This window comes from Rissa tridactyla, chromosome 12 (genome assembly GCF_028500815.1).
Source record: "Rissa tridactyla isolate bRisTri1 chromosome 12, bRisTri1.patW.cur.20221130, whole genome shotgun sequence".
Taxonomy (NCBI): Eukaryota; Metazoa; Chordata; class Aves; order Charadriiformes; family Laridae; genus Rissa; species Rissa tridactyla.
Window position 1 is genome coordinate 10,346,029 of NC_071477.1, and position 17,211 is coordinate 10,363,239.

Here is a 17,211-nt window from a genome sequence, read left to right on the forward strand (position 1 = left end):
GAAGAAAACCATGTTCCTCTCAGAAGAGATAGAAAATAATATGGTTAAGTACGGTGTCTTTGAAGCGTTTCTGTTATGCCTTCTTACTATGCTTCTGCTTTCTCTACCCCTAGCTTTCTTTGGAAAGTACCTTAATGAATACAATGGCTCCTATGTGCCTCCTGGCTGGAAAGAATGGGTTGGATTACTTAAAAACTCTCGATTTTACAACTACACGCTCTGTAGAAATGGAGTGAAGGAGAAACATGGATATGACTACTCCAGGGTAGGTCCTCTTAATTTATTTCTATTTTTTTAACATTTGGACATGACTGCAAGAAAGCTCCGCTTTATGGTTTCAGTCTAACTAAAGAATTCTTTTTGTACTTGAAAGCTGCTACGTGTAACGTTAGCAACGTTAGCTACAACCCAATAGGCATCGTGGTTGGACTTTTCCTTATCTTCCGTTCTGGGAGGGTCACGTTACTGAAAATATTATTACCAGCAATGGAAACAAACCAAATGTCTGAGACTGTAGTATATATTATGAGCTGAAGATGTGAAAACGGATTTAAATGCTGCATGGTAACTCTTTCTGTGCTTTGTACTTTAATTATTGTGTGCTGAGTCTGATTGTCATCTATTCCCCTGGTATAGAACTGACTCCAGTGGAGTTACACAAGCGTAAATGAGATAAGAATCCAGTTCCCTCCAGGTAGACCCATCTTTTTATGTTAGTTTAAGGAACTTGTTTCACAGCCATAACATGATGGAAGTTCATAATATCTTGGTGTATCTTCTGATAATTCTGAATGAGTGGAGAATTTAACTATTAAATGTATATCTCCCTGCACTGTTACAGGCGCATATGTTTCCTAATATCCTTGCAAGGATGTTATACCCTGGCCAAGCTTACCTAAAATGCTTGGTAATCATTGTCAAATGCAGTATCATTTTCTTCCTCATCCAGCACGTGTTACGCTCAAGCAGTTACCTGCTTGCAGTCAGGAGTACGTTTATTTCAGCCAAAAGTGTTACCTTTCCAAAGGAACCAGCTTTTGTGAATTCCTAAAATGGCCTGAATTGTCCCTGAAGTATGTTGATAAATAAATTTATCTATAAACTGCTGTAGTTTAAGTAGTGTATAACTTAGGAAGTTGACTCACTCTGGAGTGATACTAATTTGTAAGGTGTATTTGCTTAACAGGGATTCGGTTTGCTTTCTCTTATTGAGCACAAATCCTGCCGCTGTATTTGTGTTTCATTAGCAGGGTGTTCACAGTCAGTTTTTCCTTTAAAAGGGTGATGTCTGTGTGATTTCCTCCTTCCCCTCCCCTAATTGCCATTTTTAATTAAATGTACTTTGTGTTGAACGATAAAACTTAACAGGCTTCTAGGGTTTTCTTTTTCTATTACCAGCTGCTAAGGGGAAGGGGCAACTGATGTACGGAATTATTCATCTTTTATTTCCCCTCTGATCTATGAAGAGTGAGAGAGCTAATCTTTACAGCCATGTACCAAAAATGTTATGATGGAAATATATCCTATGTGGAACAATGTCAGGCAAATGATTTCGCAGGGCAGCGTTCCCTGTTGTACCAAGGAGCCAACAGGGAGCTTCATGTTCCAGTGTCCTCAGCTCTGTTTTGTGTATGCAACACTTGAAAATGTTTAGGTTTTCATTAGGTTTAGTTTTTCTTACCAAGTTTGGTAATAAATAAATAAATAAAAGTCTGATGAAAATATAAATGTTTTGATAATCTTCATATTCTTACATAATCTGCAGCTATGGTAATAAACAGATGATAGTGTGCAGAGCAACAGCGCTTGTTGATGTTAACGCTGGAGTTCAAATGAACAAACAGAAGCTAAAATACAAGACTGCTTCTCTTTCTTTCCTGGCATTTTTGTTGCTGGAAACTTAATTTTCCAGCAATGAACAGTATAATCAGATTAATTTTTAGCCCTATCTACTTGACATAGTTAATATTAATTATGTATCAGTGGAAAACTAGAAAAAAACCATTACTGATTCTGTCCTCCAAAGCGACCGCCAAGCACTTACCCTCTGAAAATCAAATCTTTGCAAATTCTTTCAGATTTTCTAAAAGGATATATTCTACTTTGATTTTTCTTTTTCAGTTTCTGGCAACTTTCTTAGATAAATTTTTTGTTTTGTATGCATTCGCACGGTCTACTACAACCCTACAATCCGGAGCTTTAAAAAGAAAAGAAATCAGTTAAGGGAAATGTTTGTGTTTGGTCTTTTGGCCTGGCAAACACTTGCAACGTTGAATTTGCATGATTTTCACTTTGGCCAGGTGAAAACCTTCATCTTCAGAAGGAAGTTTGAAAACTATGCTCGTGTAATGCCTAACTCAAAAATGAGTTACACGCCTAAGAAAGTGATAATCCAGCTTAAAGAACAGGCACGTTTTAGATAAATGCAAGTGCGTTTTTGTGAGCCCTCCAGTATTCTCTCTCAGCTATGAGTATGGTCTCAGGTATTGAAAGTATGTTCAGAAGTGAGTTTTCCTTTGGTCTGGCTTATCGTACATTCTCCCTTTCCCTGCATATGCTCATGAATGGAGGCCCTTCAGTTGATTTTGATGGAATTATGCCCGTTTACACCTGTTTCATGAGTGACATTGTCATATCAGTAACAGTCATAAGCACGGCAGTTTCATAACATGCACATCTCATTGGGACCAATGTGTAAAATTATAAATGGAGACTTTGCCAGCCTTGTTCTGGGATACACAGGAAATAACTTGGGGAAGTAAATACAATCCATGAAAAAGGCTTCCTTTGATGAATGATAAGCTGACATTGGCAGCGGTAAAGAGGAGCAAGTGTCTGAACCAGGGACAGAAAGCTGTATGTCAAAGGAGATGCAATACAGTACGTACCACATCTTGTACTTGTTCACTTGACCAGAGACAGACATTATGTCTGATTTTTACATTCAGCTGTGACGTGACAGTTATTATTTTGTGTTTTAAAGGTGCAGTTTCATATCCTACTCATGTTTGAGGGTTATTTATATTTGCATTTCCTGTGACGCAGCCTAAGAGAGAACATGGCTTGTCTTTAAAAATACTGTTTTCAATCCATATAGCTCCAGCAGATACCAGAATAACGATAACAATGCTTGTAAGAAAATAGAAAGATAGTCCATAACTTCCAAAGGAAGTTTTTTTAAATTCTCAGCAATTTATTTGATAGAGCTATATCTATTAGATTGTTACTGTGTCTGTAATATTGAATGAAATTTTTGGTCCAATTAACTCAGCATCTTCTGGCGTTAGTGACCTCTGGTTCAGAGGGAGGTTAAGAAAAGTGAACATCAAGCCATTTGGATTTTCAAAGCACTTTTATGATGTAAGGTCAAACTATATACCTTGAAGATATTGACACTGAAATGCAAAGAAATTGACCTGTAATTTTCTATTTTTTATATTGATACCTGGTCATTGTATTTAGTATTGTTATCTTCATAATGTGATTACATACTCTGGGAAGAAAGAGTCCTATTTGATCTTTTTTAATGTCATTCATTTCTGAGAGGGAGCTGTTGCTTTTCATATTTCTAGGCAGTGAAGAAAATTATTTGGTTTTAGGTTTTGAAGTTTTAACATCTGTAAATGTTTTAGGTTTTGAAGTTTTAACGTCCCTCCTCCTCCCATTCTGAGTGAAGTGGCTTCTTTTTTCCTGTTTCGTGTGATACCTCAGACCTCCCCTTCCCGTCTCACCCCCCATCTTGAAATTATTTTTCAAGTATCTCATTATACTTTTACTTCTACTTGCAGGATTATCTAACTGATCTGATTACCAATGACAGTATTACCTTCTTCAGAATCTCAAAGAAGATGTATCCTCACAGGCCTGTACTGATGGTTATAAGCCATGCTGCTCCTCACGGCCCTGAAGATTCGGCCCCTCAGTACTCACATCTCTTTCCTAATGCCTCACAGCACATGTAAGGAAAGATAAAACCCTTTCATTTCCAGGTTCAGGAGTATAGAAGTCCTGGGTACCTCTGGGGGAAAAATGTTTGCTTTATAATACTGTTGGTGCGTTTGTCACGAATACTTTAGAAGAGTTTCGAGATTTATTTTGTTTTGCCTCTTCAGACTAGTACAGGTATCTTGCAAATGACTACTGTGTCTAGAACTCAGAATTGTAGCTCACCGGGATAAATGGAAAGATTCATGTTGAATTCATTGGACTTTGTAACAACCTATTTGGGAAGTAAAGCACTGTTTTACTTTGAGCAGAGGGATCAAAATCTGGTTCTTGGTCTGTAATGTCTTCAGGGGAAGAAACTCTACCTCCCTGTCCTTATGTATAAACTATATTATTTTATGGGTATTACTAAAAATCACGTAGTATGCAATACTTGTTACTCCTGTTTCATATATGGAGAGAAAGGAAATAAAGGCCTGCAGCACCAAATCAGCCAAGCTATTTCTGAATGAGCTGGTATGTCTGTACATGACCCAGTACAATGTCTTGAACAGGTCCCAAGAGCAGTATCACCCGGTTCCTGAGTTAACATGTTCATAAGCTCCAAGGTGAGATGGTTCTTGTTAATAGCACAGAAATATTTTACAGGTACAGCTCTGTAATGCTCCATTACAGGCATCTCCTCGCGTGCTGATAAAATGAATGGTTCTCCCAAATCACCTTTTGGCACAACTGAAAACTTTCCAATATTTTTTTCTAATTACAGGCTTCATGCATTCGTTGGTGTTCAACATTTGTAACTTTCTTCAAGTGCTCCCCCCACCCTTTTTGTTTTTTTAAGGGGAAATCTATTTTATTTTGGATTTGTGAAGGAACTGGGAACTAATATTAATCAACTGGTAGCCAAAGCTTCCTCAGGACTTCTCCAAAGTCCAGTGAAATCCATTTGAGTTTTTTCACTTTATTTAAAATAGAGCCTGAGAGAAAAATCTTCCTTTGTTCTATTGTCTAGGTATTGCGTAACTTAGAATTACATATTTCATTATTTTGTGCTGTGCCACCGAAGAGAATCTGTGTCCTAGATCTACAGCAATGCAATATTTCGTGGTTGTTTGCTGTCTTATGCTCATTTATTTTCTTTGAAATTAAAATTACAGAAATGCCAAATGAGCAACTTCCTAGAGCTTATACCCACTATTGACCTCAGTCTTATTAGAAGTTCCTGTGGAAGGCATTCATATCTCAGAGATGATAATCATTTATCAAGCAACGTTCCGTAGCAATTTAACTATGCTAGGCGAATGAAAAGGAGTAGAAGAATTTGAGCAATGAAAATATAAACTACATCTATTTTTTTCTTTTGCTCATAGTTTAATTTTTTTTCCACACAAACTAGGTTTATCTTCCTGATTATAAAGTAGTTACACAAAACTTTTTATTTGTAGGTGACTTTTCTTACAATTATACAGGAAGTGTCACTTTGTGGGAACAAGTTTTGTTTGTAAAGAAACAAGTTATCTTATTAGATTAAGGAAACTGTGTTTTACTTTGGGATATGAAAATAAAATAGGATTTTAAGTACATCTTGTGCAAAGAAACTGTCAATCTTATTCTAAACAATCTTACCAGGACTACATAATAATAATCTGCAAGGGTTTTCATTGGCCTAGGTTTAAGATTAAATGTAAAAATGCAGAACGTGCACCATTCCCTCACTGTATGTACAAATTAGTTCTCTACTTTCCATTTTTTCCCTTGTTCCCACATTCCAGGGGATCCCTCAGTAACAGATAAATCTGTCAATGATAAAGAGATGCGGGCAGTTCTCCCTGTTTTGTTGTCATGTGGATGTGGTAGGGAAGGATCAGAACACAGGTAGGGCACTTCTTACGAATTGCCCAAAAGCAGTAAGCACTACCCTGAACAAAGTCCTTGCGCAGCCCTGGAAGCAGAAGGCAGTAACCACTGGTGAAGTCTGCAAGTAGATTGTAGAGCTATATCCACAAAGCAAAGCGAAGGTGTGACTGCAGTGCTTACGCTGGTTGACATACATACTGCATCGTGTAGCATTGCTAACAATAGCTAAAAGTGAGTGGTACGGATTTTAGCATGGACTGACAATCAGAGTACTTCTTTGCTTGGGAAGTCTAGTATGTACTTCTGTTGCTAATTTATGCTGCTGTTCTCTTACTTCTATTATTACATGTACTTGCTGGCATGACCATTCCGCCCTATACTGCAGTCTCTCTCTGTCTCGGTCTGTAGAGCTCCTTATCATGTGCATCTGCAGTCTTTTCTTGTTTGAAAATTATTCACATCAACCAGCATTCACGTAGCAAATCCCCTAGGCTGCATGGCTGGTTTTCCTTTTTTACTGCCTATACTGATAGCTGCAGAGAATGCAACAATGCAACAGCTGGGCAGTTTAACAGCAATCAGAAATGTTATTTCTACAGAGGGCACATTTTACCACACATCTTTTCCAAGGTCAAATGCAATCAGACTAGGACTTATCTTCTGAGTACATTTGAAGAGGTTATCTTAACCAGCTTCTAGGAATGTTATATTTGTGTATTTTTCCCATAAGACAGACAAATCTGTTAAGTGTAAGAGGGTTACATTTGTAGTAATCAAAGAAAATCACGGGCTTTGGTTGGATTAAACAGCGGGAGGTTTCAAATCAGCCAGGAAATCACAAAGTAAGCTGAAAAGGAGTTTGCCAAGCATTTTTGATTCATTCTGGGCATCACATAGCAACAGTTTCCATAACTGTCAGCGTTTTCAAAGAAGCAATGTCATTATTTCAGCCACAATAACATTCTGAAATTCAAGAGGCTATTAACAATACAGAGAGAATAAACACCAGCCCTTTCCTCCCTGTATGAAGAAGCCTCCATTTGCCACCTACATGCGTTTTTCAGATAGCATCTAACAGAGGGAGGCTTTCGGCATAGAACATTTCACTGTCAGATTTTTAATTTCATGTTTATATTAAAACTCTTAAGATTACCTGTCATATTCAAAGAGACCTTAGATACACAGTATTTTGAGGAGAAGCTTCAACTTATATTGCTATTGTTTATCTTAATAACTTACCCTGCTGCATACACAAAACCAACAGTAGATATTTGCCAAATAGGAGCTGAATTTATCAGGAAATTGTGTGTTGGGAAGAAGAAAATAACTGAATATCTGCTATTTTTTCCTGTGTTACTGTGTCACCCTCTTGTCTTGCACATTTGCATAGACTGAGTTTATTGCTTTGAATGAAAAAAGGAAGCCTCCACAAATCAAGAAAAGTAATTTTTAATATTTTAGACTCTGCAGGTGATGTGTTTGAGCCAGCGTATGAAGAAATTGACAAAGGTGGTTCTCAATCTTAAGTAATAACATTTTTTTTAGGAATTGATACCGTAGGTAAAAATAACATTTCTTGCCAATGTAAGCTATAATGTAGCTTTGTAGTGAGTTGGACATGATGCAGAGACTCAACATCATGGTAATGATATATCAAAATAAATATTTTCGTTAGATCCAGCTAACCTAGGGCAATCTAATTATGCACAGAAAAGCAATCTCTGCAACTGCCAACAACATGAAATTATGGACAATAAGTGATATTTCTCTTCATCACTTTAATGGTGTCCCAGGATTGTGAGAACTTGGAGGGGCAGCATGATTCCAGGAGCCATTGAATCCAGCTCTTGGGATTTTTGCAGGGACTTTATTAAAGTTTCTGGTTATCACAAAGGAGATGATGGTTGGAAAATGTCTGCAAAATACAGTCCTATTTCCCCTCACCCCTGCTTTTCTTGGCAAGTCTTTAAAATCCAGCTGTGTGTCCTCTTCTGCTTGCTATGAGCTCACATGCAGCATGATACCACTAGGTAGGATGTCTGTGCTCCTCTAAGTACATCAATCTGAAAGTATTCAAGTAGCCAGTCATGTTGAATTCAAAAAAGCCATTGAAGAATATAGAACATTTTCAGCAAGTTCTATGGTTATTATTAAACAGCTTGCAGAAACCATAATATTTGGTGCTAATGTGGGCAGAGCGAAAGCAAAGCAATTACGTGAGTAGGGACTCTATAGTACATGCTTCATCCAGATCGTATGTGTGGAGTTAGACCTCTGAGGTTAGTCTTTTGGCCTTGAAATGTACCCATGTTTGTCTGAAGACACTGCAAAAACAATGTATGTTTACTTTTTTTAATAGATTTTATTCCCCACAGAGTTCTTCTCTTTCTCCCATGTTTCATATAGAACATAAAATTTTAAGAAAGTAAATCTAATATTTGCTTGTCCACCTCAGAGAGTTAGTCCTATAGTGTTGATTAAATAGAAGTTATTGGTAGACATCACTATGACTTTTTTCTATACTGCTAAAACATTCTGGTTTTCTCTCTGTTCCTTAGCACTCCCAGTTATAACTATGCTCCAAACCCAGACAAGCACTGGATAATGAGGTATACGGGTCCCATGAAACCTATACACATGGAGTTCACTAACATGCTACAGAGAAAGCGCCTTCAAACCCTCATGTCCGTGGATGACTCTATGGAGATGGTAAGATTAGTAGTCACTTTTTTTGGCTAAACAGGTTCTTGTTTCTTGAGTTAAGATCCAACCTGTGCTGCATATGAATATAAGGGGGAAAGGAGGAGGAGGACTGCATCAGTTTTTTAATAGTTTGTAATCCTCTCACCTCTGAGGATTTTGTGTCTCTATTCAATGTGTAAGGATCCTCATCTCCTAAAGACAGGTACCGTGAGTTGGGTGGTGAGCGAGCTGATTTGTTGCCACAGAGCCACTACTGATGAAGGGGAAGAGGGAGGGATCACCTGAGAAAATGTGCATCATAAATGTTAAGACTGTATCACCTGGTAGTGAAAACTCATCCCACAAACTTCTGGAAATAACCACCTACCTGTGGGCCTGTTTTGATCCTCTAACACTGAGTTTCTGAGAGAGAACAGCAACAGCAAAAAGAGATGCTACAGGAGTCCTAACTAGAATGATCCCATGGTAAAACAGGCCCAGGATGTTAAATGTTAGAAGTAAATAAATATATAGGTAGATTATTTTTTTTTAATTAAGTGTGAATCGTGTAATAATGAAATCTCTTAGTGCAAGCTGGGTGTCTTGAACAGAAACGTCTGAATTAGCTAAAAGCTACTCTGAAAAAGAATGGGTTTCCAGTTGTAAGAGGGCAGATTCAAAGGTGTTGCAATTTACTGCTTATCTCTTGGCATTCTTATTCAAAAAAGGTAGAACATATAAAGTAAGAGGAGTCCTGTAAGGCAAAGATGAGATTATCTGGATGGCATTGCATCAACTTGCTAGTAACGTCTTATAATTACTGATTCAGGCAAGCGTGAGTTCTGCTTCGTATTAATGGACCTGCTTAGATGGATCAGATACCAGCATTAGGGGAGATTGGCTGTTTTACTACATTATTTTGATTTTCCATTTAGTAAAATGATTTCACTTTGGGTGATTCACTAGAGAGAGGCAAAATCAGTCGGGTTGATTTATAGTTATATCGCCAAGTTAGCCCCATCTTTTCGAAGTGAATTATACACATCTAACGGTCTTTCAAAAATTAAAAATCAAAAACTGACAGGCAAACAAAACAACCCAAAAAAGAACCAAAAACCCACCCAAAACAAAACATTAACAACAGAATTTGTTTACTTCTTTGCTGATGTGTTCTGAATCTGTGTGAGGCACTACTTTGGTGGTGCCCCACTACCTCCTACCTTTGCAAGTGAAAATGTCACATAAAAATTCGTCTTTGGTGCTCAGGTTGGTACATTTCATATAAAGATTCTCATGTAAATCCATAGAAGCAACCACAAACAGAGTTAAAGCTCCTTTTAATTCTGGCTGTTAGTTCTCCAGCTAGTGAGAACGTACGACTGAGTGATATTTATCTGGGAGAGATTTTGCAAATATTCTGCATAATGGGGACTCATTTGTCTGAAGGCAAGATCGTTGAGTCTTGCGTAAATAAGTGTGAGATTCAAAATGCTGTCATTTTATTAAAATTGTTTGCTGCAGGAAAAAGATAAAAGCGGAGAGAAAATTTCAAAAGTGCTTATCACCTTGAAACTTTTCTCTCTGTTACCATATGTATTTAGTACTAGTGTGACAGCTCCCAGGCAAAATACTGAGCCCAAACACTTACGAAAATGTGTCATGCTATATGTATTTACCTTAAAATAGAAAACAAAAGTTTGCCTTGTAATAGCCACAGTATTCAGTTAATCAAATTATTATGTGATTATGGATTATTCACAATGGTTCATTGTGATATCTCAGTGCCATTCTGAACTGTTGTTATTTATTTGTATATTTGGCATATATGTATTTGTATATTAGACATAGGCAGAAAATTATATCCAGTATTCTCCATATAGTACTACTCAATGGAATGAATTTCGTATTTTGTTTTGCTTTTTTTCAGATTTACAATACGTTGGTTGAAACAGGTGAACTGGACAATACATATATAATATACACAGCAGACCATGGTTATCACATTGGGCAGTTTGGGCTGGTGAAAGGAAAGTCCATGCCGTACGAGTTTGATATCAGAGTTCCTTTCTATGTCCGAGGTCCAAATGTGGAGGCTGGGTCCTTGTAAGTTCCTGGCTATTGTATGTGTGTGTATGTAATGACCAGAAGAATCCTTTATGTTCACATCTCTAGTCGTATTGACCTGGATCCAGATAGAGGCACAAAGTTCTGCCTGTGCTGACTGACTTCCTGCTCACCTTGGCAGAAAAATATAAGTGCTTAAAGCAAAACTGATAACATGTGCTGATATAACATAGTCAAGGTTCTTTGCCATTGCCTTTTTGCTTGCGCAGATGTGCGGCACAAGGCACTACGCTTTTGTGGATGTAGTTGAAAGAGCCACTTTGAAATATGTCCTATCTAGGAAATGCTTATTTGCCCCCTTTTGAGGGATGCAAGTAATACACATAACCACGACATTTTCAAGGTAAAAAATACATTGTATAACGTTCACTGGCACAATAGATAATTATTGCTGAACGTTTAAGTGGAGTCACTTGTTTCAGTTTATGAAGAAGAATGTACATAATAGTTCATATATTATCATCCCCAAAAGATTCTTTCCAGCTCATCCTTTGAGATTACATGGTTAGGGCTGTTTGTTGGATGCACGCAAGCATGCAGAATATGACTGTTAATTAAAATGGTAGCTTTGATCAGCTAAGAAATTATGTAAATACACTTTCTAAGCAATTATTTCAATAGCAAATATTTGCACTTAAGTAATGATTTTGGACAGAGTGCCATAATTTGCTGCCTTTTATTTATATCAGTGTGCATGTTTTAGCATAATTAACACACACAAAGTCTTCCACACACGATTTTTTTTCTTTACCGCAGAGGAGATCTAGTGTGTAATACAGTAGCAAATATTTATTAAAAAAATCTCATTTCATTTGCTGGTTAAATTCACTGATTCACATTATCAATAGGCACAAAAATGTTAAGTTCTGTAGATAACTGCACTACGTGTCTAATTTATTTACAGCAGTTATACATGTGAAATAAACAATATTACTTCTCTAAAGAGCAGGGGAGGGATTCCTCAGGTGGAATTAAACATATTCCCTCAGCACTGAAAGAAGTTTGTCTGCAGCAGCACAGAATTTCAAGAGCTGGATTAGCCTTCTAAGAACATGCTCTTTCCCTTTGCAGTTTTTGGTCTTACTGGAGAGCGATGCTAATATGGCCCAAGTAAACTGAGATAGTTTTTCTGCAACATGCAGTGCTAGAGACCAGCCGCCTCGTGTCTGCTCTAGTTCAAGGGTCTTTACGCCCAGACATATGTAAAAGCTGTGAAACCTTCCCACTCAATTTTTATTTTCAGTGGCTTCTGAAGATGAAAAAATATTTCTGTTAGAATCAGAGGAGTCAGCGTGAGAGTGTCTAGCAGAACAGAGCCCATCACAGTACAGCAAATAGGAAGAACAGGATAAAATACCTCGGAGGGGGAATGTATCGGATAATAAATTGATCCTCCCTTTCAGCCTGATTTTCTTTAAATGGCAGAACTTCAATCATCCATGTTTTGTGTGAACCTTATGTTTTTCCTGCAGAGTAATTGTCATGACTCCCTTTTGATACCAACGAAGATTTAATAGCAGTCACGCTAGCAAGTCATTACTAAGCTCTCATTTCTATTACCAAATATGCTACACCACTATTATTAGTAATTAAAATCAAATTAGGTACATCAATTTAATTCATCATCCATGCTCTTGTCAGTGCCTGTTTGCTCGCTTGCTCAAAAGATGTAGTAATTTTTAAATGGTGTCTCATTAATGAGTGTGAATTTAGCAGCTTGCTTCTGTCCTGTATGTTGAGCTAGAATTCTGCGCTGACACGTATAGCCACCCAGCTGGTCCCATCCTTCCTTTGTGCCTGCAAATCATGGCATGGTGATTCTTTACATTCACTGCTGTAGAAGACTGTCTGTATAGCAGTCTGATCACTTTCTTTTTCTTTTTTTCCCATTTTTACGAAGTTGAGTGCCTTCCTTGATTTTTTTATTTTTTTTAAGAAATAAGGAAAAGAAATAGTACGCAGCTAATAAACAGTATGTATGTATGTAATATTGTGAATAATTACACAACACTGTCATAGACATATTTGAAATGAGTTTGTAAGGTTCAACATAAACTGAAAACACTTCTGCAAAACCAGACCCATAGTAAGACCAAGTCACAGGATTAGAAATTTGGGCATTTGTTCAGCTGCTGGATTCTGGACGGTGCAACTAGATGCTCTGGTGCTTGAACTCACTCATATTTAGCTGTGGCAGTTCAAGGGATTTGGGGACAGGAGCTCTCTGTACTACTCGGGAGTTGATGCCAGTGTTGTAACAAAATTTGAAATCAGTTTAAGTTCAAATATTGTCCCGTTAACTGTGGTGGCTGAGGACCATATGCCAGACTCTGCTAAGTAACAGGGCATGCCGCTTTGCAGGAAGGATAACTCTGCACTTGGGAAGAGTGATATTATTTCAATTAAAGCTGTGCCTTTATTTTCTCTCTCTCTTTTTTTTTTTTTTTCTTTTCTTTCTCCATAACTGCTTCCTCTGCTTTTTCTTTCCTGATCCCTTTCCTTTTTCTGTCTCACACTCTACATTAACAGCAACTTTTAGTTATTTAGTGTCTAGCAATATATTTCTCCTCATGTTCTTTTCAGAACGTGCTTGCTGAGATATGAGCTGAGGTACTTACTTCTATACCATATTTTGAAACAGATAAAGCATGTGCTACCTGCCAAATCTACTTTTTAATAAAGTCATCAGCATATTTGGCAGACACTTTGGTTCTATAAGATACCCAAGGAGTTTTTCCAATGCTTTCTCATGTTTTGAAGGAATTTTGAATGCTGTTTTGCAATAATTAACTAACTTTGCCTTATGAACTACTTTGTTTTCTCAGAAGTGCTCTGTGCTAAAGTTTTAAATCTTCATATTAATCCCTCTTGAGGTTATGCAACTTCCCTATATTTTACATTTTAATTCCCTTCATGGAAAGGAATTGGATTGTGTCCTCTCTTCTTCTTTGCAGATGTCACAAAATAAGCCTTTTCAGATCCGTGGTCTCTGTGGAAGAACTGGAGTTGCTTGGTATCGTTGCTTAGACTTTAAACCGGCTTCTTGTATGTGTTTTTTCAGGAATCCTCACATTGTGTTGAATATCGATCTCGCACCTACAATTCTAGATATTGCTGGATTGGATATTCCATCTGATATGGATGGTAAATCAATTCTAAAGCTTCTGGACTCTGAGAGACCAGTGAATAGGTAAGATATGGAAATGTGTGTGTAAACATGCACGTGTTTGTACAGGAGACTGAGCAAGTGTTCAGCACCATGCAGCAAATTTAAAGGAAAATATAATAAAATTACCATCTGTATGAGTACATCATTCACTGGAAAATCTAAAGGCCTATTTGGCAATATGTGACTGACTTCAGTTATTTATTTTCATTTTGTCAGGTTCATATACTAGCTATATGGCATATATGGCATCTGAATATACTAAACGTAATCTGTGTAGCAGCGAGAGGGCTACACGTGAAGGTCTTTAGCCACTTGAGTTATAGATTTTAAATGTCTCTGTGGCATCATTTGTAGCAAAGCATTTCATATTGAATAAATTGTAGAATAATTGAGTTGAAAGGATTGGTTGTGTATTAGACTATAATATAAAGACAGGCTAGCACTCAGAATTGAACAGTTATTATTTGAGACCTTCCATCAATACTTTCATTGGAAAAAGACTGGATGCTTGCTAGAGAAAATCAGCAGAAAAAGGGAAGAAGGAGATTTGCTTTACAAGTAGTTGGCTGGAGGGAGAGGGGGAAAAGAGCAGCTGCTTTAGAGTAGGATACTCTGGGGGTAGTGTGCAGGTTAAGAGCCCAAACTGGAGTCAGGAAATCCTGGTTTAATTTGCAGTCCTTTGTGATCAAGGACAATTCAGTTAATCCCCTGTGCCTTAAATATGCTTATGTTGGAATAGTTGTACTGTGTGAATCTGTTGTGGATTTTGTGCCTGTGAGAACAGACCTATCCTATGTTTGTTCGTGATTTGCACTGGAGAGGCATATGTGCCTGCTTCGTAAAGCTGGCTGTCCCCTTCTGCAGTTCTATGTAATGTTTCTCATCTGAATTGGGGGTGGGAGAGAAAGCTGGGGCATGACTTGATTACTGGTTTTGTGGAAATTGCTTCTTCCTCTTCTGGTTTCCTCCTAGGTTCCATTTAAAGAAAAAGATGAAGGTGTGGAGAGACTCGTTCCTAGTAGAAAGAGGGTAAGGAAAGCGTTAATCACAAAGCCCAGTCTTTTTAAATAGAAGGATACTGAATAGCTGAAGCCAAAGCAGCACTCCACCACAGACCTAAAGCCATTTAGCTGTGCCAGCAGGGACAGGGTTGCAGTATGCCTAATGGCAGTGATTGTGTGATAGGAGGGAATGTATGGCCTTTGCCTACAGCCTGCATAAATGTGCTGTTGGGGTGGGGGAAGGGGAGTTTTACTTGGATTGAAAGATGGGAAGGCATCCCGTTTTTCTTTAGGCTGCTGCCCTCCCCACCCCCTCCATGTTCCTGCTTGTATCATGGGAGTATGAATAGCCTTTCCTCTCTGCGTGTTCATCTGCTGGCCATTCCCTCTGCCTTAATACATAACATGAGGCATGAAGGGTTTGCAAAGTGCAGCCCTGTAGAGTGAGGAGGATATGGTCTCTTTATATCAACTGTTGTTACTGCCTGCCAGTCAGACCTGAAACACACTGTCTTGGTTCTGTATGTTTTTGTATGCCCCCTGAGAGCATGATATGAATAACTTTTGTGTAATCAGAGATGATGATAAGTGCTAGTTTCTACTGGACTATTAAGTTTTGGCCACCAGTGATGACCTGGTGACTTGGCAGATAGCCTCCTTCTCTGAGCCTTTTCAGCAAACTGTATATATATCTTGGAATTAATATTAATGCAAAAATAAATCTTCCCCCCAAGTAAACTGCTGCATAAGAGGGAGAATGAGAAGGTAGATGCCCAAGAAGAAAACTTTCTACCCAAATACCAGCGTGTGAAAGACCTCTGTCAGCGAGCCGAGTACCAAACGGCTTGTGAACAGCTTGGCCAGGTAAGGTGTTGAACCCCTGACTGAAAGTTAACACCTTAACTGTGACAGTGTCCTTCACCTTGTCGTCGATGCCAGCTTAGAAATCAAACGGCTTATTCTGTGGCCTTTGTTCAAAACTGTATTACAGCATTTATGAACGTGACTGTCAGTCAGGAAATTGCTGATTCAAGTGCCTCTGTATTGATTCCTGACTACTGTTAAGAGAACTGCCTATGCTGTTTTAACATTTTATTCCCCGAATCAAATGTGGTTGGGATTCATTGGTAATGAGAAGCTACAATGAACCTAACGGATTGTCATCCTCCCAATACATATAGCTCCCTTTGCTTTGAATTCTTAATTTAACTCATTTTGTTGTTATTATTTGGAATTACATATAATAATGGGAAACTAACATTCTGTGAATGTAATATATCCCTCCTCTTAACAAAAACGTACTGTGAAAACACACATGCAATTATGACTGCAGGCAGTCTATGTGTATCTGGGCACAAAGCTCATCGATTGTGTGTCATTTCTCTTGTTGTTGCGTAACTGTTGTGGGCAGATATGAAAATATGCTCACTTTAGATCCGAGTTACGTAGAAGAAATCCAGGGAAAAAAATTTAGAGTAGTATCAGTACATGATCTTGGCTCAGGACAAGGCTTTGCGAATTTACTATAGCAGTGCAAAGGCATAGCACAGCTATCTCCATCCTCTGGAAACATGGCAAAATTGACTCTGTGCCATTGCTTTCTCATCCAGGTACTGGTCAAAGTACCCCCTTCCGATGGCTGTAACACATTCTGCCTGGGGACATGTGGACAAAGGGGTGAAGGTAGATGTCCATATGCTAACATGTCTGTTATTAGACTGGCATTACCTCATACCCTGGCAGCTCAGAGGGCCGTCAGAATAAGTCAGGCTGTGGAACATAACGTTCTTGCAGACATGATCTGAATGGCCTACCAAGGCTATAGTGAGTAATAGGCTACTGAGGCTACAGTAGTTCATTTCCTACTGTCGGAGGCCAGACTCCCTGCTTCTGGCTCTACCAAGCAAGTAGTTCAGTGCACCTGTGAAATGAGTCCATTGTTCCTTAGGTGTTTGGATCCAATTTATATGTATAAGCATTTTCCAGATGCTCTTTTCCTCCTGTGGCTTCTTTGTCAGATTTAGTATGCAGAGAGATTATAACATCCTTTTCTTCCTAAAAATATTGAACTGCAGTAGTTTATTGTCATCAGATGTCTTGAGCTGAAATTTTAGATGGGTGGGAGCAAGCCATTGTTTTTTGAATTTGCAGTGCTCTTTGAGAAACTGGGGGAAAAGTCATTGTTTCTGCTACAACACCATCCAGTAAGTAGCTTGGGGAAATACAGCTTTTCTTTTTCCATCAGTATTTTCCCTTTGAGAGATGTTTCAACTTCTTCCTTTTGTCTTCATCTTCCCAATTATTTTGTACATTATTGTAAGAACAGAGGGGAAGAGAGACTTTCCGAGTCTGTGTTGTCACTGAAGCTGTCTCTTTGCATAAGGTAACTTAGCTACATTCAGGCTTTCTTACTCTAATTACCACATGTCTCGG

At 38.2% G+C, this 17,211-nt stretch overlaps 1 protein-coding gene across 11 annotated transcripts in view; it reads left to right on the top strand.

Annotated features, from left to right (window-relative positions):
* The window catches only part of SULF2 (sulfatase 2), a 167,594-nt gene that overhangs the window by 120,691 nt on the left and 29,692 nt on the right, over positions 1-17,211 (top strand). For 10 of the 11 annotated variants that reach the window (XM_054217960.1, XM_054217969.1, XM_054217963.1 and 7 more), the window contains 7 exons: positions 114-265; positions 3,789-3,958; positions 8,361-8,511; positions 10,412-10,587; positions 13,670-13,798; positions 14,750-14,806; positions 15,513-15,642. In XM_054217960.1, the coding sequence (XP_054073935.1) occupies positions 114-265; positions 3,789-3,958; positions 8,361-8,511; positions 10,412-10,587; positions 13,670-13,798; positions 14,750-14,806; positions 15,513-15,642 (965 nt within the window). Of the gene's footprint in view, positions 1-113; positions 266-3,788; positions 3,959-8,360; positions 8,512-10,411; positions 10,588-13,669; positions 13,799-14,749; positions 14,811-15,512; positions 15,643-17,211 lie in introns of those variants that run through there. The other variant, XM_054217970.1, reaches the window with a different exon arrangement.